Here is a 23,519-nt window from a genome sequence, read left to right as displayed (position 1 = left end):
AATGTTGAATGTTGTCTGCCTTCCTTTCCTCTGCTGTCCACTTCTCCATGTAACTAGGAGACTGCGGCATGTCCAGAAAAATAGTAATCTTCACCTGTATGGTACAAAGCCTGTCAAATGACCACTAAACGAAATCAGAGCCATTTCCCATTGATAAGTATACAAAATGAGGGCCAAATGAGGTTAGTTTTCTGAGGGTCTCCTCCAATAACCTTGAATTTTTTATTGAATAATCATTTTGAACCTCACTTAATTGTTCAGGTACTAGCTTTTAGAATTTTCCCTTCTTAATCCTTAACAAAGATTGATATCACAGGACCAAAATCTGTCACCTAAACTTTTCCCCCCCAAAAAAATGTTTGTTTCCACTAATACATCCTTGCATGGTGTATTTCAGCTGTGACATTTTTATTTTAAAATTTAAATTAAAAATGATCTTAAATGTTCTTACACTTTGAAAAATAAATGCATTTGTCTTTTCTCTTATTTTCCCTCTCCTCTAAATTTCTCTCTCTTTCTCTTCCACCCCTCCCTCTGTTTTTGTCTCTCCTTCTTCCCTCTCTGAAAATTTTAGCACATGGCTATAAACTCCTCCTTTCCTTCCTTATAGTTACTACTAAACGTTTCTCACCACTATCAGTTTGTGCCCACCAGCTATGTGACTGGAAAAAAGCTTGCACTACTGCTCTTTCCCTTCCCTAGCCTTCCCTTGTACACCCAGAAAACTTTCCAGATGGTTTAGTGGTGTGTGTGTGTTTCTGAACAGTTTCCAGCATTTCATAAGATGACGCAATGGTACTTAAAGTGATATCAAGGTTTTATGATTGTGTGGTGTGAAAGAGACACAACACAAAATGGATATGATTTTTATCCCTAATGGATTAGTTGCAGATTTTTCCACAGTCTTGGAAGTGGGAAAGCCCTGAACTACACCTGATGATATTGTTATAGAACATCTGGGACTGAAATGTCTCCTAACATGGTTGTAGCCTTCTAGAAAGTAGTCTTACTTTCTCTCCAGCCCTATAGAAGCATTTGAGAAGGAAACACAGGCCTAAGAGGAACAGCAAATGCAGAAGTAACCGTACTGCGAGGCTCTGAGAGCATGCAACCCTCTCTGTTCACAGGGATGTGGCCTGCTTTTCCACCTGCAAGCAGTGCAAGTGTAAAGTCCTTTAGAAGCGACCTAACCTTTCCCCAAATAGGTTATTGGGATGTGTTGAAGGGTTAGAGGCCCAAGCGAAGACTGATATCCTTGGGGCCTGTCCAGCCTATTTTGCATTTACAGTAGTTTCTGATACCTGAAATGGGTTTGAAAATTTAGAACCTCCAGATTAACACAGATTCCTTTAAAACATAATTGTAAGCAAAGCCATTCTCCAGGAATAGGCCCCTGGCATCCTCCTTATATTACTTGCATGGAGGATGAAATGTTATTCTCATTGAAAAGACATCCAGAGAAAAATGTCTTAAATGGCAGTTGGACACGCTTTCACTGATCATGCAGAAAGGTTCCTGACACTCACTCCAGTTCTTCTCTCCTTCTCTTTCTGTTGTCTCGTCTTCTTCTCCCTTCTTTCTAACAATGAGGTATACATGTGTGTACCGCAAATGTTGTATGCACACATGACAGATACTGGTGTATGTGTTTTTCTATGATGTCTCTCATGTTATTTTCTGTGCTCTACTGCAGTTCTGGTAAACAAAAGGGATATCATCTTTCTTTTGGATGGATCAGTCAACGTTGGAAATGCCAACTTCCCATATGTCCGTGACTTTGTTGTGAACCTAGTTAACTCCCTTGATGTTGGAATTGATGATGTACGAATCGGCTTAGTGCAATTTAGTGAGAATCCAAAAACTGAATTCTTTTTAAACTCTTTCCTAACAAAGGCAGAAGTGCTTAATCACCTGAGGGGACTGAGACTCCTTGGGGGTTCAGTGCTGAATACTGGTTCCGCACTAGACTTTGTTCTTGCAAATCACTTCACTCAAGCCGGTGGGAGCAGGATAGATGAAAACGTCCCTCAGGTGTTAGTCTTCCTTGCGGCAGGGCCATCTGTCGATTCATTCCAACAGGCTGCCAATGCTTTAGCCCGTGCAAGAGTGCTAACATTTTGCGTTGGTATTAGAAATGCAGATCTGGCAGAACTTCAGCAGATTGCATTTAATCCACAAATAGTATATTTTAGGAACCAATTCAGTTCTCTGGCAGATTTACCACAGGAAATGATTAGGCCGTTGACAACATATGTTAGTGGAGATGTGGAAGAAGTTGTAATCACATCAACAGGTAATTTCTCCCCCTTTCTTCATGCTTTATGGTTTTAAGAATTATTATTTTCAGTCTTGCAGGTATATTTTGATTGATGCATACACTTTTCTCTATGGTTTAGAGCCACTTTACACATTATTAAATGTAAAATTCAGAAACATGTTTCTCCTGTACATACACAGTAGCCATTCTCCATGTACTGTGATTGACCACAGCATCAATAATGTTCATGGTGAAGCATTTTTTAAAGGAGATCTAAGAGTTGTTTCACTCATGTAGTGTTATATACATGGGCTATACAAGGAACACAGTGTTGCTAATGTAGACCTGTGCAAACTCCTAGTCGTAATGTTTGCCTGTCTATTATATTATATTATATTATATTATATTATATTATTGTTTGCCTGTCTTTAGGGCTGAAGGGCGGGGTATAAATACCGTAAAGTAAATAAATAAATAAATAAATTATCATGTGGACATTCCCTGAGAACCCACAGCTACCAAAATAGATATGCAATCTTCATGGTCAAGCTGTGGGCACTCCAGTCTTTTTCAATGCCAAAAAATTTTTGGTTTTTGCCCCACTTTGTTGTATACTTAAAAACCCAAAATGACAGTGTTTTGGAATGTTATAGCTTCTGTGCTATTCAATTGTGTCTCCCTGCATTAGAGTATATGCTCTTCTTGATCATTACATGCATCATTCTTCATTTTATTTATTTGTTTGTTTGTTTATTAAATTTATAAACTGCTCTTTGTTATTTTAAAAAAGCCAAATAAAAGTGGAAGTACAAATTATTAACAGTAATAAATAAAAAAATTAAAGATTCATGGAATACTGCCAGGCTGCCAGCAGCAATTAATATATCTGGGCGTTTTTTTCATGGAGGATCATTCATCCATGTGAGCAGACTGAAATGGTTCAGCTCTGGTTCGTTCTACCACTTCAGAGAGAACAAGGTCAAAGACAACTTATTATTTGAACAAATAAATAGGATTGTGGTGATATAATTACAGTTCTCTTTTTTTAAAGAAGGAAATACTTTTAGATGTTCATGAATTATAAATAATAATATACCTATGCCAATAATGAAGTCATTCTAGTGAAATGGTGACACAGTTGCTTCAGCACTCCTTTGACCCACTTCTGCTTGTCTCCACATTGCACTCAGCTTCTCGGACCTAGCTTGTGTCCCCAACTGTGGAACTGGTGCAGCTGGGCTTGTGTTGCCCTGGAGTACAATGGCCTGCGGACAGGGACAGAGCCCTCTTAGAGGTGGCACCCTGATTATGGAAATTCCATCAATCAAAGATCTAGCTTCCCCTCACATTTTTGTCTTCTTGACACTACTTAAAAACAGTGGCATCACAGGGGAGGTGGGGTGTGGTGGATATGGACCACACTGGATGACACTAGAAGAGAGGTGGTGCATGTGTGCTCCTCCTGAACCCAGGGGAGAAAGCCCAGGGGTGGAATAGCAACAAGGGCTCACACACACCCTTCCTGCAACAAGTGACACCGTACTTGGTAACTCCACTGCTTAAAAACATAGCATTTGCACAAGCTTCTAGGACTAAGGAAGTGTATGATTTGTCTTTGCAACTATTTGTATTGCTTTTGTTATATTTTAGGAGATATTTGTAATTTACAGCTGTTGATATTGCTGGTAATCAAATATGCATAGTCTGAAGTATAATTAATTCACTTTCCTGGAAGATCTAGAACAGTGATGTACTTAACCTTCAGACTTAATGGCCTTATCTCACGCTACCTGTCTACCCAGTAATCTTGAGATGGCATCAACTGTGTATTTGCTTCAAAATATATTGCGTCCTACTGTATTTGAGGCTTGCAGGCCTTCTTGAACATTTTGAGAGTGCATCTACGCTGAAGTAATAATGCAATTTGACACCACTTTAAGTGCTATGACTCCATCCTATGGAATACTGCGATTTGTAGTTTACAAGATCTTTAGCCTTCTCTGCCAAAGAGGGCTGATGTCTCACAAAACTGCAAATCATGACAGCTAAAGTGATGTCAAACTGCATTATTTCTACAGTGTAGATGTACCCTGAGTGTTTTTGTGGGTTTTTCAGGCTATGTGGCCTGAGTGTGATTCTGGATTTTTGCCCTGAGATCTTACTCTGATGGCACCATTTTGCCAGCATTCTTCAAAGCAGACTAATAATTATTTCTGCACTATACCATCATTATGCTTAGTTCCATCACTGGTTTTTTCTTCAAATGTATCAAGGATAGCCACAACCAAAATTATTCCTAATAAAAATATATATCAATTTCTTATTTGCTGTATATAAGATATGTGTGTAAATGAGATGGGGTGTGCTTCTATTTTCTTGTCTCTTAACTGTTTTCCTGCCTCTTAATTCCAGACAACAAGATTGATATCTTATTCTTGTTTGATGGTTCTGCAAACCTTGCGGGTCAGTTTCCAGCTGTTCGTGACTTTTTGCACCGAATTATTTCTGACCTGAATGTGGGGCCTGATGCCATACGTGTAGCCATGGCCCAGTTTAGTGACAATGTACAAGTTGAGTTCAACTTCCAGGATATCCCCTCCAAGCAAGAAATCCTTCAGAAAGTGAAAAGGATGCGGATAAAAGGAGGGAGAGCACTCAACATTGGTGCTGCTCTAGATTATGCAATGAGGGACATCTTTGTGAGGAGTGCTGGCAGCAGGATTGAGGAAGGTGTACCACAGTTCCTAGTGCTTCTTGCAGCTGGAAGATCAAGTGATGATGTGGGTCGGACCGCTGATGCTCTGAAACAAACGGGTGTTGTTACTTTTGTTATCAAATCCAGGACTGCAGATCCTGGAGAATTAGAAAGAATAGTTTATGCACCACAGTTCATTCTAAATGCTGACTCCCTTTCTAGAATTGGAGATATACAGCCTGAGATAGTCAACCTACTGAAAACCATTGAAATCAGACAACCAGGTATATATCTCTTCAGTTTCATTCTTTCTTCCTTTGTCATTAAAATGTATGCTATCTGTTTATTATTTTGAACAGAGCTACAGTGGACACCCAATAATAAAAGGCAGTGCTGATTCCAAGAGATTTAAAAGTGGGATGCTTTGGAAACCAATTCCAGTGCCACTATGAGCTGAGTCTGGATCTGCTGTGCAATTCAGACCCAGCTCACAATGGATTTAGCACCAGCTGAGCCCATTGCTACTTCCTATTCTTGCTAAGTGACAGATGAAAGATTTGCTCTGAGGAGACTTGGCTGGTGACCAGAAAGTTCTTGCAGGCTCCATTTGTATTGTCTGGACATTCCTGAAGATGTTCTAAAGCAGTGGTTCTCAACCTTCCTAATACCTCAACCTTTTAATAACAGTTCCTCATGTTGTGGTGACACCCCCCCCCCCCCCCCCAGATAGAAGAGCCTAAGAGCATCAGTTCCTAAGACTATTGGTTCCTAAGATCATCAGAAATATGTGTTTTCCAATGGTCTTAGGCTACCCCTGTGAAAGAGTCATTCGACCCCCAAAGGGGTCGCGACCCACAGGTTGAAAACCATTGTTCTAAAGCATCTTTTGCCACAGATCTGTATGGTAATTGTTATTTCCACCACCTTCTGGCCCAGTTCCCAATCACTGAGGTCCAAGATGGTTCTCGCCCCCTCAAAAAAGAGAAAAGCCATGCAGGTAATGAATGAAAGAAATTGAAAAAGTGACTATGAATATAACAGAAAGAAAAGTACATATCAACACATATGTTTTATCAACTGTTTTTTCCCCCACAACTGTTCTGCAAAAATGGTGGAGGTAGCATAATCTCCAACCTTCTTACAAGGGAGTATGGCATAGCCAATTCACAGCATTAAGTATAGGAAGGGAAAACAAATGTGAATGAGGATTACTGTAATATTAGATGTTTCTAAACCAGAGTAGGCAAAGTACAGTCTTCCAGATGTTGGTGAACTGCAATTTCCATCAGCCTGAGCCAGCAGAGTCAGTGAAAAATGATGGGAATTGCTATTCAGCAGCATGTGGAGGGCCTAACCTTGCCATCCCTGTTGTTTAAAACAGATATTGCTAAATAATTTTCTATGGATTATAGTGTGGGAGTAGAAAACAAAGAAAACAGGGATCTTCAAAGTACACAGAAACCAGATGATTTCAAAAATAAAACTTTGAGCTTGAGAAACTTATCCACAGGGTCAGTTTCATGGATTCTTCAGAGGAATTAAGTGAACCTTCACTATCTGAACATTTCAATGATTCCTGTGTACATTTGAGGGTTTTTCCTCTTAATTCCTTAAGGTGCTGCCTTTTCTTTCTACCCTGCACCACTCCTCACCCCAATTTTCTGTTAACTATGGTAGCAGCAGAACCATGCAAAATTAATTCACTTTAAAAGACCAGTGTTGGTGTTTCTTCATAATTACCTTCTTTCCTGTCTGTCTGTCTGTCTTCCTTCCTTTCTTGAATATGATTCTCATGTATTTTTCTCTCCTACCTCCACATTTTTCAAACAGATGATGAAGTTCAGAAGAAGGATGTTGTGTTTCTGATAGATGGTTCTGATGGCACCAGAAGTAGTTTCCCACAGCTGAGAGACTTTGTGCAAAGAGTGGTTGAAGGTCTGGCGGTTGGTCCTGACAAAGTCCGGATTGCTGTGGTCCAATACAGTAATACAGTCAAAACAGAGTTCCTTCTGAATGAGTACTCAGACAAGGCAGATGTGATCAGGGCCATCCAGATAGTGTCTGCTATGGGAGGCTCTCCTGTTAACACAGGAGCTGCCCTTAATTACCTGGTTAATAATATATTCACAAGGCAGGCTGGAAGCAGGGTGCTTGAAGGTGTCCCACAATTCGTGATCCTCCTGACTGCTGAAAAGTCAAGGGATGATGTTAGAAGGCCAGCCTTGGATCTGAAGACAAGAGGTGCAGTGCCTTTGGGCATTGGCTTTGGAAATGCAGATATCGCTGAGCTGCAGGCAATTTCATTTGTTCCTGAATTTGCTGTCGTTGTTTCTGGTGTCAGTGAACTGGGCAACATTCAGCAGCTCATATCAGAAAGAGTGACTCGGCTGACCAAGGCAGAAATAGAGGCTTTGACCCCAGACTTGACTTTTCCACTGCCTAGCCCAGGTAAAGATAAAATTTTTAACTACTGAACCTTTGCTGTATAATGATATGCTTAATGGGCACCCAATGAAAATATGATCATGAGTCAAACAAAGTCAGTGGAAGCAGAGGGAGGCATTCTGTGGACACTGTCCAGTATCACTCAGACTACCACAGGCAGTAGTTTTGATCATGTGCATCAAGAGCACTTGATGTGTCTTTCCCCATCATTGCTTGAAGCAGTACCAAAATATGCAAACATTGCCACTTCGAAGACTTTCCTCAGAATTTTCTGATATCCTCTCTCTTTCCCTCTGTGACCACATTCACATGTGTGTATGCTGATCACCATTTTTCCCAAAATGTCCTGGAGTGATGGCATTGTGCAAGATGAAACACTAGCAAAAGAAGATTAAAAATCTTAGAAAAGAGAAAGGAGTAACACAGATAACCCCATTTCTAAATAACTATTGAATAATTTCTTCTTCTAGAGAAATTTGGTATATTGCACCCGCCTTCCCATTTCTTTTATCCTCCAGTTATTTTGAAGAAATTTTAGAAAACATTTGAGGACATTGCTAGGTGACATTTCAAAACTGTAAAACTTTTCACATATTGCATCCGAAGCACAGAACAAACTCTCTCTGTGTGTGTGTGTGTGTGTGTGTGTGTGTATGCATGCACATACACACACTGATACAAATAATTACTACACACACTACACTTGATCTTAGTCAAAAGACCAAGAACTGATCATTACTATTTGCACTTATGTCCTGACTGCACATATGTACTGCATTATCTCCAGTGACCCAGTTATATCTAGTGGTGGTCTCAAGCTGACATAAACTGGTGAAGGATGTGGCCAACAAGGTATAAGGACAATGGTCCCCATGTTGCATCTTGTTCCTATCTCAAAGTTGTAGATTAACTAAATTCACACATCACACCAGATGGTGATTAGAACAAAATATAGTTTATAATGACCCAATTGATGTGTGCTTCCATATGTACAAGAGGCAATCCATACTTTAGAGCTGCTTATCTGATTTTATCTTCCATCTGCTCAGTGCCTCTGTTTCTATCATGGAAACAGAGCAACAACCATCATGTAGGCCTGTCAGTTTAAATATACTGCAAATCACAGTTGCCATAAGCAAAAAATTGTCAATCAACATCAGAACATGGTTTCAGAGACTACTTTGCTGACTGCTCACAGGCCCAGATCCCAGACATGATCTGAAGGCGTATAATCTGGCATCCAAGTAATGTAGCACAGCAGTCCAGGTTCCAGGAAGAACTGAATAGTTTTATCAGCTTTCTACCAATTTTCTGTGTTATATTGCTGTTAATCAAAATGAATATCAACTTGAAGGTAATTTAAAAAGTGTGTATTTTTAAATTATTTGCTAGTATGTTATTCTTTGTACTACTGTAGTGTCATGCAGAGCTTTTTGTTTTTCTATAGGAGATGGAAAGAAAGATGTTGTATTCCTTATTGATGGCTCCCAGTATGCAGCTCCTGAATTCAATTCCATCCGTGAGTTTATTGAGAGACTTGTAAGCAATTTGAATGTGGGTTCTGATAATACTCGGATAGCTGTAATTCAGTTCAGTGAAGACTCCAGAGTTGACTTTCTGCTGAATGCACACTCTACCAAGGAAGAGGTTCAAGCTGCAATAAGAAGGCTAAGACCCAAAGGAGGGAGACAAGTGAACCTTGGTTCTGCTCTTGAATATGTTGCAAAGAATATATTTACAAGGCCCTCAGGAAGTCGGATAGAAGAAGGTGCACCTCAGTTTTTAATAGTCCTGTTTTCCCGCTCACCTGATGACGATGTTGAGGACCCGGCAATTGAAGTCAAACAAGTTGGTGTGGCTCCATTTACTATTGGAAAGAATGTGGATCCAGAGGAAATGGTCAAAATAGCTCTTAGTCCTGAGTATGTGTTCCAGGTGTCAACCTACCAGGATCTTCCTAGCCTGGAACAGAAACTGATAAGTCCTATTACAACCCTAACAACACAGCAGATACAAAGACTCATTGGTGATATCAGTCGCCCTACAGGTAAGGGTGCTTTATGCTATTGTTCATATAAATAATTTCTCCATGTTCTCCTTTCTATCACCCACCAACCATCCTACAGAAAATTCTTTCCTGGCCTCTTGTCACCTGGTTATAAAGAGCTCACAGAATGATGCGTCAAGCAAAATCTATCTCTAGCTTCTCCTAACTAACCAGGCACCTTAGTACTTATTCTGTACTAGTGACAGGACCACAGCTACCGTTCTTTGTAGGCAAGGGTTGCTACACTTCCAGGTGAGTCTTCAAAGTAAAGAATGAAAAAATAGTAAGTGGCTGATAAGCAACTGGAATCTCTATAGCCCTCTATCCATATAGTTACATATATTTTGCACCGATTAATTTTTAGCTAAGAAATGTGCAAATTGAATAAGAACAATTATTTTCATGTTCAGAATTGTTTACTTCCTTGTAATGAACATTTTTCTTGAATAAATGAGAACATCCATGAGTTGCCCTTTAAACAGTCTGCCATAGTTCTGGTCATAGTGTGTAAGAGAGGATCCCTAGTTCAGGGGATAGAACTAGGTGGGCCTATGGATATAACTTTTCCCTAAGTTTCTTCTTGAAGGTAGCAATGAGTAATTTCAGCAGTTTTCTTCCTACTGTGAGAAAGACTTTAACAGTGACACAGTTTTCCAAGGCTAATTACAATTCTTTGCAAACTTTGCACATGGTTGTTTTGCACAAAAAACAGAATTTTCTGTTCAGGAAACAGCTTTTTCCTCATGAAAAATATTTAATGCAGAAATATTAATTCCTGCATAGAAATTGCTGTTTTCTCAGCAAATGTTTCTATACAAATCACCCATGTGCAATTTTTACATAGAATAAATTCCCAATGATGTCATTTTTTGCGTGGGAATTGCTATTTCTGCAGTGAAATATTATTTTCCATGCTGAAAATGCTGTTTCCTGCATAGAAAATGCTATTTTCTATGCAAAAACAACCATGTGCGAATTTTGCACAGAATAAGTCCCAAACTGCAAAGATTCTCATCAGCCCAGGATTCTTTTCATAAACACCCGATAAACCTGTTTTTCAATCATTTAAAAATACTTTTGGATATTTTTTCCATCTGTGGGTGGTGCATGCACTCGCTCCTCATTCTCTGATGCCTTGGCTCCCTTGTCCAAGGGAGCCATGGCAGCAAAGAAGGCAGGAGGTGCATGTGCTCTCTCCTCATTCTCCGGTGCCTTGGCTCTCTTGTCTGAGAGAGTGATGGCACCAGAGAAGATGGGAGGGATGCATGCATGTGAGCACCCCTACTTCTCCAGTGCCTTGGCTTCCTCATTCTTGAGAAGCATGGCAACAAACAATGTAGGAAGGGTGGTGGGAACTGGGGACACGATCAACTGCTGCTCTCCCACAAGGTGTGCTTGTACTCTGAGGTGTCACCCAGTGTGGTTTGCACCCTCCTGGCAACACCATTGACATATTATAGTTTATTTAGTTACATTTTGCCATGATAATATTTTGTATGTTTTAACTTGTGCTGTTTTATCTATTTTTGAATTTAGGAAATTTAGGATATAGATCTTAATCTAATGAAGATTTAGGAAATGTGTGTGTGTGTGTGTGTGTGTGTGTGTGTGTGTGTGAGAGAGAGAGAGAGAGAGAGAAGGATGTGTGTGTGTATGAATGAGTGAGTGAATGAATGAATGAGCGTGTAAGCCAGGGGCATAAATACCCCAGATGTATGGATATGTGCAAACAGCCCTGAAACAGCTTAATTGATTCATCTGCTCTTTGCAAAGTTGTCTTTATGTCAGGTTAGGCCATTGGCACGTCTGCCTCAGCCTTGTCTTCTCTGACTGCCAATGACTCTTAAGATTTTGACTGTTGCTACTTACTATCCTGTAAACAGGAATTGCCAGGAACTGAATCTGGACTATTTTATATATACAAAGCCTGTACTTGTGTTTGTGAGAAGAAGGCCTACATCATTTCACTTTCCCATATCTATTTTTTCCCTTATGCAGATTTTGACAGTGAAGCAAAAGACATTGTCTTCCTTATTGACAGCTCTGACGATGTTGGGGTAGATGGCCTTGCTCATGTTCGAGATTTTGTTATCCGAATTGTCCAGCAACTAGATGTTCGACCGAGTAAAGTGAGAATTGGTGTCGTCCAGTTCAGCAATAATGTATTTCCTGAGTTCTTCTTAAAAACCCACCAAACCAAGAATTCTGTGCTACAAGCCATACGCCGCCTACGGCCCAGAGGAGGTACTCCCTTGAATGTTGGGAAAGCTCTGGATTACGTGGTGAGGAACTACTTTGTCAAATCTGCAGGGAGCAGAAGAGAAGAAGGAGTCCCACAGCATTTAGTTCTTTTGCTTGGAGGGAGATCCCAGGATGATGTCAGAAGACCTTCCATTGTGATGCAGTCAGCAGGGATTAAGAGCCTCGGTGTGGGAGCCAAGAATGCAGATAGCGCAGAACTGCAAAGCATTACCAGTGACCCCAGAACTGCATTCATTGTGAGAGAGTTTGCTGAACTCCCAGTAATAGAGAAAAGGTTCTTTGCATCATTTGAGGCACCTCAAGAACCACCGGTGACACCAACTGAAATCCCTCTCGGTCAGTCTCTCATTTCAAAACACAATGTCAAAAGCAGCATTGGAGGAATACTGGATTTTTAGTGGAAGCTAATCAGATTTATAGTTGTGGGAAGCTATTGAAATGACATATGCATGAGTGAGAATAGTACAGGCAGATACCTTAACTGTCTCTTTTCACTGCCAGAGCTCCTACAACCAAATGAAAAAGAAAAAAAAAATGTTACCCCTAACACAAAATGGATTTGCTGCTTTGAAATCATTGCAAAGAAATCCAAAATTCAGATTATACAGAGATTTTTTTAAACACACACATACACACACCCCTTCTTTAGGCCAACAGGGCTGTCATGTTGCAATGCCATTTACAATTACTTAGGAATGGGTCCCTTGAATCTGATGGGTCTTGCTCCCAAGTAAAAAGTCATAGGATTAGCTGTTTGCTTGTAATTCTTGAGATTTGGCTTTAAACCAATATAACCAACTTTAATCCCTTGTTATATCTGAACTTAATGGGGAAAATTCTCTACACACTTGAATATGTAGAGAACTGTTCCTTTGACATATTTCATTACAATAGAGTGAACTTTTAAGGAGGAGACTTTCAGAATCCCAAACTAATGCTAGCCACATATGCTGACGAAACATCAGGAATAAACTCTTCTATAACACGGCCACACAGACTGAAAAACCCACAAAAAAACTGCAAAACTAAATAGTTTTGAAAAGATTATGATGATGGGTTGATTCGTTTCTTTCATTCATGACAAAGGCTAGTGACCATTCATATTTTATGGTTGGATAGGTATACTCTCTACAGAGAGGAAGAGGGAGGGGGAAAGTGAAGATAATTTCAGTCTGTTCATACAATCCAAATCCCAAGCCTCTTCTTCCCCTTCCCAAATTCTTACTCTTCAAACTCATCATTGTATTCATTGTGGCCAGCTTTTCCAGACTTGGGCAGCTGTTTCCTTCTGCCAATATGAACTGTGGATAGAAAAAAGTGTTCTGCTCTGTACTGCAGAATATACATGTATCTATAGTACATCTCTTTTGGAAGCTGACATCTGGTTGGCAGTTGGTTGGATGGTGGTGGTAAGGCAAAAAAAAAAAAGACATACATTACTCCTCCACTGTATTCCTGGTTTTGCTTTCTGCAGGGAGAGGAAGGACCTTGCTCATACCCTCCCTCCCTCCTAAGTCCATGGTTAATGGGGACAATCCAAACTTGGGAGAAGCATGAATGTTGTTAACCTCACCCCTAGTCCTCAGATTATATTATCCCTCCCCCTGGGGGGGGGGGGAACCAAGCCTGTATCAATTGTACAAATCATGCAGTAACAACAGGAGCTAGTGGATAGCCCAGTTCCATTTCATACTGGTTTTGATTATTCCAAGTATATTTAATTTTACGTAAAGGACAAGCAGGGGAAAGACAGAAATTTAAAAATTAAGAACTCAATTTTCATTAATATAATCAGCACTGAAATTCCAAATGAATTCAGATCTGGAAGTCTGAAAGTAAAAACAATGGAGTAGAGACTATGCCTATCCTTTGCCTCTCCCAATAACTTGAATGAGAATTCTGAGTTTTCTCAGTGGTGTCACAGTTTTCATGCTATTTCACTATCTCTGTGCAAGGCTTCAAATTCACAGGCAAAACAGACCAGGAATAAGAGCCGACTTTGGAGTGGCATGGATGTATGGCGTACGCACACCAGATGCCCAACACCACCTCAAAGCTGGCATCACACAGCAGGCGGTGTCATGGCATTTCTGCAGTGCAGCTTTTACATGCACCATGCCGCAGAAACAGGGAAAAGCCACTGCCATGGCAGAAAGAATGACTTTTTTCCAGCCCGAAAAGGAGCAGCATTTTGCTGCTCCTTTTGGGGCTGGAAAAATGCCAAATTGGGGTCATGGCGTGCCTCAAAGATATAGCCATGTTAGTCTGTAGAATCAAAGAGAGTAGAGAAATCTTGTAGCACCTTTGAGACTAACAGAAAGAAATTGGCAGCATGAGCTTTTGTAGACTTAAGTCTGCTGCCTCAGATGTGAGGAAGTAGACTCAGGTCTACAAAAGCTCTACAAATGGAATAACTACTACTACTACTACTACTACTACTACTTGCCCATGGTTTTGTATTCTTAGTGGCCTTTTGATTCATAGCATTAGAAACTAGTCTGTTTGGCTTTTGACTAGTAATTACTAAGTGTGTAAATGAAGAAGAGTTTAGCTGTCTATTTTTGTTGTTGTTATATTCACAACTATGAAAATCTGAAAATGTCTCTTCTTTGCAAAGTAAATGCAGGTAGATATCTGTGAAAATGACTAGAGATTATGTGAGTTTTATTTTTTATAAGAGGTCTGTGATCCTTCTACAAATTTTGCAGATTTCTGCCTAAACTGTGTTTTCAATATGTACTTTAACATCTCCTTATCTTTTAAACCTTTTAGATGGTAAAAAGCAAGCAGACATTGTCTTTTTGCTGGATAGTTCCATCAACTTTGGAAGAGATAATTTCCAAGAAGTTGTTGACTTTGTATATGGAATAATTGATGCAATTTATGAAGTAGGTGACTCCATTAAAGTTGGCTTAGTGCAGTATAACTCGGATGTGAGTGATGAATTCTTCCTGAAAGACTTCACTGACAAAGACCAGATCTTAGATGCGGTGAAGAAAATCGTATACAAAGGAGGGAGAATTGCCAATACAGGCTCAGCCATCAAACACATCCAAGCAAAACACTTTGTAAAGGAGGCTGGCAGCAGAGTGGATCAGAAAGTCCCTCAGATTGCTTTTATTATAACAGGAGGCAGACCAGAGGATGATGGGCAGACAGCTGCCTTAGGGCTGGCACGACAAGGTGTCAGGGTGTTTGCAGTCGGTGTGAAGAACATTGACCTGGGTGAAGTTTCTAAGCTCTCCAGTGACAGCACCACAGGTTTTAGGGCTGCAACAGCCCAGGAACTCTCGGAGTTGAATGAGGCCGTCTTGGTTACCTTGAATGATGTCATGAAAGAGCAACTGTGCCGAGGTGTGGGAGAAGTCTCAAGAGGTAATTAAAAAAACAACATTTAGGATATTTCCATTGCAAGATTGTTTTCCTGTTTCTACTTTGAAGCTCCCTAGAGCACTCTGATTACTATCTACAGTTGTGCTTTTGAGTCTTCCTTTCATATTTGGTATTGCTAATTTTGACTTTGATTTTCTAGTTTTTTAAAAATTCATCAGCAACTATTTGCAAAACTAGTGAATCAGATACAGGTTTTTCCACATACTAACTGCAGAAGTTAGCCTTGGATAAAATATTTTAAATATTTACTAGCTTTTAGAAATTATCTTATCAAAGGAATATGAGATTGACCACTAGTGTGCCTTATTATACGAGATTATCACATGGGACTTGCATGCGAATATCCCTGATGGGATAGACGCACATTTAACTCTCAATGATGGATCTTACTCATTCTCCTGTGGTTGGACCATATATAACCTATATGTAGCCTGTGCTTGTCCCATAGCTTTTCAAGAATGGAAGTTTCCTATTCTTGAAAACCTGGGTTGTATATGGGCTCCATACTGACTGCATATGGGATGCCTACAGTCCAACCATGGGAGAGTACAGTAAGATCCATCATTGAGGGTTAAACATGTGTATATCCCATCGGAGATATTCCCATGCAAGGCCTGTGCAATAACCTCCATAGTTTCTAAAGTGGGTCTGCCTGAGTAGAATATACTCGAAGCCAATGAGTTTCCTAGCACCAAACCTTCTAAAAACATTTCAGCCTGGAAAAAAACTTAGGGACTAGATCAGGGGTGAACAGTTTCCAGAGGCTAGAGGATTGAATTGCTATAATACACACAGACAGAATCAACTCTAGTGTTAAGAGGCACTATGGACCATATTGCAAACATACAATGGTTAAGAGCACACCAAGGAATTTCAGAAGAAAATCAGTATGTGTTTTATAGACTACAGGAAAGCCTTTGACTGCATAGTTCACAAAAAGTTATGAAACACTCTCAAAGGCATGGGAGTTCCACTACCTTTGATAGTCTTGATGAGAAATCTGTACTTAGGACAAGAGGCTACTGTTAGAACAGAATGGTTCCCAATAGGCAAAAGCATCAAGCAAGGCTGCATTCTTTCACCCCATTTGTTCAACCTGTACATAGAAAATATCATACATAGAGCAGGTGTAGACTCAGAAAGAGGAGGGGTGAAGAGATTTTGGGACAAAAATTATTTTTGACTCACTGGGGGGGGGGGGCAAAATATCCCTGGTGGCAGTATGAAAACCCACAGTCTGCACTTTGCCCACTCCTGGTCTAAAAAGACATGGTGGGAAATTACACCTGTTTCAAACTCCAAAGGGAAGAGTAGGGGCTCAATCAAGCCAAAAGCTGTAGGAAGGCTCATCTTTACTGGAAACTGAAAGACAGGTATGAAAGAACAGCCCGAGTCTTCTCTGGCTGGAAGGAGGTTGGAATCCCACTGTCTGCATGGCCCACTTCCAAGGATTATCCCAACTCCTTTTTACTCCAGCCCTAAGTACCGAAGCACAGCTTCAGCACAGCTTTTGGCTGGTTTGGAGGTGTGTGTTATTTAGTTACCACACCTCCAAACCAGCTGGAAGCGGCTTCATTTGACCTGTTTGTTTCACCCCATGCTATAATTACTCATTGTAAATAGATTCAACTGATCCACATTTTCAGAGAGAGACCACCAAGTCCATAAGTAACTGTTATATAAATAATTTTTCTGCTTTTTTTAAAAAAAATATTCAACATTATTGATACAGCTACCGTGACATGTTCCCCTACTCTGGGTACACATTTATACTCTTCTCACATTTTGTCTTTCTAGATTGTAATCTGGATGTTATACTTGGATTTGACGTCTCGGATGTTGGAACAGGGCAAAATATATTCAATGTTCAGAGAGTGCTGGAGTCAAAAGTTGAAGACATATTGAACAGGATTACTCAAATGCAGAAAATTAGCTGTACACGCAACCAGGCACCAACTGTGCGAGTAGCTCTCCTAGCACAAACTCCCTCTGGAGTTGTGGAAGCATTTGACTTTTCCGAGTATCAGCCAGAGTTGTTTGAAAAGTTCCAAGCCTTGCGCAATGGTGGTCCATACGTCTTAACAGCAGAGACTCTTAAGTCTTACCAGAATAAATTCAGAACAGCCCCTGCTGAAAGTGTCAAGGTATGTTCTGGAAAATAAAACCTCAGATTTTGGAGTTGTGAACGAGTAATTTTTAATAAGCAAGAAATAGACAGGAAAGCTGAACTACTATACCATTAATATCAATGTGTGATGTGCTTTGACAAAGGTTCTCTTTAAATTGTTTGACAAAGCGTTCCATTAAATTCATCAAACGTTCAGTAAAATTCAATAAATTCTTTATTGTAATATCCTGGCCTGCAGTTTGCAGATGTAGCTCTAGATGTTTGGGCTCCCTTGCCCAACTGGGCCACTTGGAATCCATGTGGTCCATGCACCAATTCCCTCCAAAAACCTATATTTCCCTGGCTACAGCATTTCCAACAAACTTGCCTTGCTCGTTCTGTGCCTTCAAATCCTGTAGGGCTCCTTCCTTGAATGCCTCTATAAGCCACTGTTCTAGCCTAGAAAGGGATGGAGAAAAAGTATATTATTGGACTATACAGTTTTAATGAAAGTAGCTTTTTTGCAGCTGCTGGACTCATTGAAAGAGGAAGTGCACTTCACCTCAAGAACTCATATATTTGCTCATGCAGTTTTTGGGGCAAATAAAGTATACACAAAACAATGTATATATTTGAAAACACAAACAGCTAAAATGTGTAGAAACAGAACATAAATAAAATAAGTATAAACAGAAAAATATGTAAATATACTTTAGCTAGTGGATGGAAGTGCATAGCCTGAAATGCAAATTGCACTGTAGGAAGGAGAAATAGTTTCACAACCTGATTCAAAATAAAGAACAGGAAGAAAATGTAGGTGGGATTCTGAGAAATGCTAAGAAATTAAGAGATAAAGATTTTCACCTCTCAATGTCTGAGTGACCTGGTTCCCCTCACCCCAAATCATTGCAGGCCAGTGTCTTTCTTGACTTCCAGCCTGGTGAGTCACTGCCCAAATGTAAAGCATATTCCTTGTGGTGGAAGGAGCTCTCATTTTGCTTGCCTTTTCCTACTGCTACATCTTCCTGATCTCTTCTCAAGAAAAGATCCATGGAGGATGGTTAGTGTCAGGTCTCATTGTGTTACAGGTCAGGTTGCCAGGTGAAATATAAGACAGGGCTCCTGTACCTTTAATGGACATATAGAGGAGGGGATTTCAGCAGGTTTTCCTTGTCATGCAGACAACACCTGCTGAAAGTCCCTTTTTCTGCACAACCAGATTTACAGTCTTGTCCTGTATTTCACCTGACAGCCCACAACAGAGAAGTGATCCAAGATGGACCCCCTTAAAATACTGCGGCTGCAGGCCATCCCCCAAGTTCCATCTCAACTACTGACCAGGATTACATCGCAGTGATGTTTTTTAATATACCTGTACTTCCTAATAGATGCCTAATAACTTAAATACTTCCTTTCTCAGGTGGTGATTCACTTAACTGACGGCCTTGATGGCCCCAGGGGGCAGTTAGCCGCTGCATCTGCTGATCTAAAGAGAGAAGGTATTGTAAGATAGTATTTTATTTTCATGCTGATATGTAGAGGGATTGTAGAGACTGAGGGGATGTGTGAATAAAAGATAGGGAATAATTTGTTCATTTAATTCCCTACTTTGAACTTTTTGAACAAACAGACAAATCAAAACAGTTATTCATGCTTCTTTGCAGTGTGTTCACCCTTATATTTTGCAACGTAGCTCTCCAATTGGAAACTGCAGGCAAACTGCATATTAGGAAACAGTCACCAAAAAGTTTTGTATAACAGGAAATATTCTGTACACAGAAATGCACATATAAGTTGAAATGTATGTGAAAATGCATATGAACTTTTTGCAATTTTAAAAATTGCAAGCTGATAATGATATGGCATATAATGAACTGAGGATATGATCATGTGAAACTCAGATGAATCATCCCTTTTTTGGATAGAAGACAAGAACTATGGCTGCATCTACACTGCAGAAATAATGCAGTTTGATACCACTTTAATTGCCTTGGCTCAGTGTTATGGAATTCTGGGAAATGTAGTTTTCATAAGACATTTAGTCTTCTCTGTCAGGTCTCATTGTGTTACAGATCAGGTTGCCAGGTGAAATATAAGACAGGGCTCTGGTGCCAGAACAAACTATGATTCCCAGATTTCCCTAGCATTGAGCCATGACAGTTAAAGCAGTCTCCAACTGGATTATTTCTGCAATGTGGATGTAGCCTATATAGAGAAAGCACTTTTAGTGACCTTTCAAGCCTGATCTTATAAACCACTTAGACATTGCTTAGGCGGTATGAAGCGGTATATAAATGAAGCTTGTTTGTTTGTTTGATGCTTTCTTTTCCTCTTCCAATTCTCTAGGTGTTAAGGCTCTCATTCTTGTTGGGTTGGAGCGAGTGCCAAATTTGGAGGAAGTGATGCAACTGGAATTTGGGCGTGGTTTTACTTACAATCGGCCTCTGCGTGTGAATTTGCTGGATTTAGATTTTGAACTGGCAGAGCAACTGGTAAGCTAAGATCTCATAGCTAAGATCTGAATTGACTACTTTCATTGTAAAATTTTATGAATATTTAAGTTTGTGAACCTATCACACAGTCAATTTTCCTTCTTTGGAAATATTTTTCCCTTCTCTATCGGTTGAATAATTCTGTGAAGTATTTTAAGCTAGTCAGTGTAAGCTTTCTGTATGAAAAAATAAAATTGTAATTTTTGTGAGTGTTGAATGAAAAATGTCACAAAGCCTTCCGGCCATGAAGGAGGACTATGCAATTTAGTTTCCTTCTGAAATACCATTTCTGTTAGATGTTTTAAGTTGTTGTATCCAGTCACCCCTGAGCTGCCTGAGCTACAAAATCAGTCTTTCCTGTTTCATGAAATTCTTCTGTGGTTTTGCAAGTTCTAGCATTGCTGCAGTTATTGAAGAGAATGGGTCAGGATGGGAAACTTAGGGTCTAAACAGAGCGGCATTTAACACTGACCACGGGGCAGAGCAGGGATGCACCATCTGCATGCTGCACACCCCAACACCAGTGTCATGCTGCCTGCCTGAACGTATGGTGGGCGGCAAAAGGGTGTGCCTTTGGAGCAGCGTTTAGATATGCTGTGCCAAAGAAATTCCTAAGAGTCTCTGCCGCAGCAGCAACTGTGATTTTTTTGCCACTTTAACTAGGACCAACATTTTGTTGGTCCTTTCTGGGCCAGCACTGCACTGGATTGGGGCCGTGATGTGTGGTTGCTGTGGGCCCAATCCAGTGCTCCCAGGGGCAGCACAGAGGCACTCTATCAGGACAGTCTGTTTTGCCCCTTAATGCACCATATTGGCATCCAAGGCTCAGAAAGGAATAGTTCTTGCTATCTAGGCCTGGCTTGGAATATTGCAGCTTAACTGTGTAGTAGTTACTTGTGAATCTCTCTTTTCTTTTTATTTCTTTTCCTTATGATTTCAGATTTCATTTTGCTCAAACTTATAGATCTATGTTTTCTTTTAACATGCTGAGAGATACTAATGCGGCAGACTTAGAGCCTTATCGCATTACAAAAATAAGATGAGAGGGACTGAAATAGAAAAGTGTTTCTGTTCTCCCTCCAGAGGGAAATGGTCTTAAAAGCATGGCTTTTGACAAACAGATTTTTGCAGAAAGACAAAAGGCACACTTTTACAATTGTCTATTGGGAATAGAATATAAATGCTTGAGGGCATGAGGAGTTGCAAACAAAAAGCTGCTTCTATCTTGCTGCCTCTCAGCTTACCATTCTAATATAAGGCTCTTAACTACTCCCCCTTTCCCTCTCTGTTTTGCTCTTCTTGCAGGCTCAGTAAGGGATTCTGGGGACAGCTGCTGTTTACCTAGTCTGTTGTAGACAGGAATGCACATACATTCCATTCTTGCCCAGAACAAGATTTATCCCATTTTTTACTGTAAGCTGTCACTGAAAGTGTTTTTCTCCAGCCCTCCTTCACCATTCTCCAGGTGCTGAGGTTGCTCAAACAAACAAACAAACAAACAACCTTTCATTAGACAGGATGAGAGGAAAAGCGCAAGGAAGGGTATAAAAAAGACTATGTGAAAATTTGCTTCACCGTCAGAGGCTTTGTTAACTGAAGTATACCCACATATAGTACTTTGCAATTATCAAAGTTATTCCTATGTTTTGTAATCCTTACCGGTCACTGTAGATCTCTCCTTTGTGCTGGTAGGGTGCTACTATTGTGGGTAAGAGAATGGTTTGCTAAAGGGTATCTGGGAAGTATGCTGCAGTGACATTATTTGATCCAGTAGTCCTTGTCAACAGTGCTGGTGTTAGATGTAGTGTTACAGTGTCTCTCTAATATAGCGTGCCTCTCCAATATAGGCGCGGCACAGACTGCCCCAAAGGGGCAGCCTGCAGCCATCCCTGTTCGCGCCGGATTGGGTCCAGGGCAACCTCACCGACAGTCCCTGCGGCCCCAATCCAGCATTTTTCCAGGCCAAAGAGAAGCAGCAAGGGGTGCCCTGGAACCTTAGGTGCCCAGTGCACCCCGGCAGGGGCGGTGGTACAAAGGAGCGGACCCTTTCCCCTCTACATAGTTGGTGTGGCCATTTGGTTGCTGCGTCAATGATGCGTGCACTGAAAAGTGGCTCTGTTTGAATGCAGCGCACGATAATGTCACAGTGGTGGCACCCGTATGGATGGGACGCCGCCATTATAGCACTGCCACACCATGCTACAGTTAGGGACCGTCCGGTTGCCATGTGTTCCCTAACCCTAAAATCGGCGCCAGCACAGCACAAAAAGGCGGTCTGTACCACACCATAGTCCCTTCTTTGGAAGGCTGAGGAAGGATTGCAGTTATATATCAGATATCCAATTTTTTTTCTTAATTTTTTGCACTCACTGACTTTTCCGCACATTATTAATTCAGAGTTAATTTACCGTCATATTACTTGTAGACATCTTTTTGCATTTTCACTAAGTGTTTTCCAAAATGAAAATCTACTGATTATTGCCCACTTGTAGGTCTGTGCTTTTTGTATCTTCTCTTTTCATTTCATACCAGTTTCCTATCTTAACTTTTTAGGACATGGTGCCAATTTTATTAACAGTCATTTCTAATTTGGTTTTAAAAAATCTAGCCAGTTCATGCATTAAACCCTGGCTGTTTTCTTGGATATGTTTTTATTGTCAAGTATGGTTCCGGGGAACATGAATAGCTTGCATGCCTTTTATTTTAAAAGAAGTTAATCTGTTTTGTAATTACTCATAGCTTTTATTTCTTTTCCTATAGGACAATATTGCAGAAAAGGCATGCTGTGGGGTCCCATGCAAATGCTCTGGAGAGCGAGGAGACAGAGGATTGCCAGGTTCATTTGGGCCAAAGGTAAGATTTTTAGCCAGCTCTCTGGAAATCCAAATCCAATCTGATGGCTTTTGACATGGATGCAAAAGATCATACCACTAGTTTTGCACAGCAAAAGTATCATGGTATCTAAAAGGAAGAGTTACAGTCCTAAAAAAAGTCCAGTGCCCTGGATGGGTGCTTTAAAGTTTAGACTAAAGCAGGGGTTGGCAACCTACGGCCCGTGGGCCGGATCCAGCCCAGCGAGGCTTTGGGACCGGCCCCAGCCCGGTCCTGCTGCCAATTGCCGCCCCGCCGCAGCTTCTGCACTGCTCTGGGCGCCATTTTGAGTTTGGCCCCCCAGTTGTCTGAGGGACAGCAACCCGGCCCCCGGCTCAAAAAGGTTGCCTACCCCTGGACTAAAGTATAGACTAAATGACAATGGATTAACTACCCCACTGTTGAAGTGATTATAGAACATACTGTATGTCCCATAGCAAGCCACTTCTGAATCAGAAGGGACTTTCCAAAGCAGAGGTGGGGATGAGGTGGATTAAAGGGGGAAATTAAAATTGGTTATTTGGCCACACTGTTGAGTAGCTGTCTTGCATCAAACCTTTTTTCTTCTTCTGACCCTTATATTGTATCTACGACCTCAAACAGACAGCACAAAAGTGTCACCATTGGGCTATTCAGGGGGTAGACCAGAGGCCATGTGGAGATCATACAGAGGCTATGCCAGGGCCACCAAATGCGGCCCCAAACCAGCTGCAAAAGAGCAGTTTCTTACTGCTCCTTTTCACGGCCCATTCAGGACCATGGCAGCAGGTGCCCTTGGGACTATTGCTTCCATTTGCCATGGTCCCATGATGGTCCTGCAGCAATCGGGGCAGCAGCAGCCACTGGCTACTCTTTTAGCCCCATCTACTTCACCCCTTTGTTAATCTTTCCTAAAGATCTGTGCTCCCAGATATTAGCTAAAGTGGTCTTTAATTATAACGTTACCAAAT

General features: G+C 40.8%; 2 protein-coding genes and 1 pseudogene across 9 annotated transcripts in view; 1 reads left to right on the top strand and 2 right to left on the bottom strand.

Moving 5' to 3' along the window:
* Positions 1-23,519, bottom strand: part of COPS8 (COP9 signalosome subunit 8) — a 306,096-nt gene that overhangs the window by 73,599 nt on the left and 208,978 nt on the right. The gene's annotated exons all lie outside the window — the stretch shown is intronic.
* The window catches only part of COL6A3 (collagen type VI alpha 3 chain), a 131,437-nt gene that overhangs the window by 44,264 nt on the left and 63,654 nt on the right, over positions 1-23,519 (top strand). For 6 of the 8 annotated variants that reach the window (XM_042452746.1, XM_042452732.1, XM_042452724.1 and 3 more), the window contains 10 exons: positions 1,694-2,293; positions 4,670-5,236; positions 6,783-7,400; positions 8,845-9,444; positions 11,443-12,042; positions 14,479-15,081; positions 16,897-17,243; positions 18,627-18,705; positions 19,553-19,698; positions 22,459-22,551. In XM_042452746.1, the coding sequence (XP_042308680.1) occupies positions 1,694-2,293; positions 4,670-5,236; positions 6,783-7,400; positions 8,845-9,444; positions 11,443-12,042; positions 14,479-15,081; positions 16,897-17,243; positions 18,627-18,705; positions 19,553-19,698; positions 22,459-22,551 (4,253 nt within the window). The remainder of the gene's footprint in view (positions 1-1,693; positions 2,294-4,669; positions 5,237-6,782; positions 7,401-8,844; positions 9,445-11,442; positions 12,043-14,478; positions 15,082-16,896; positions 17,244-18,626; positions 18,706-19,552; positions 19,699-22,458; positions 22,552-23,519) is intronic. The other 2 variants (XM_042452754.1, XM_042452739.1) reach the window with 1 other exon arrangement.
* LOC121920077 lies at positions 7,996-8,130 on the bottom strand (annotated as a pseudogene).

The sequence above is a fragment of the Sceloporus undulatus genome, chromosome 1 (assembly GCF_019175285.1).
Source record: "Sceloporus undulatus isolate JIND9_A2432 ecotype Alabama chromosome 1, SceUnd_v1.1, whole genome shotgun sequence".
Classification (NCBI taxonomy): domain Eukaryota; kingdom Metazoa; phylum Chordata; class Lepidosauria; order Squamata; family Phrynosomatidae; genus Sceloporus; species Sceloporus undulatus.
The sequence above is the reverse complement of the archived record's forward strand: the minus strand, read 5'-3'. Positions and strand labels throughout refer to the sequence as shown.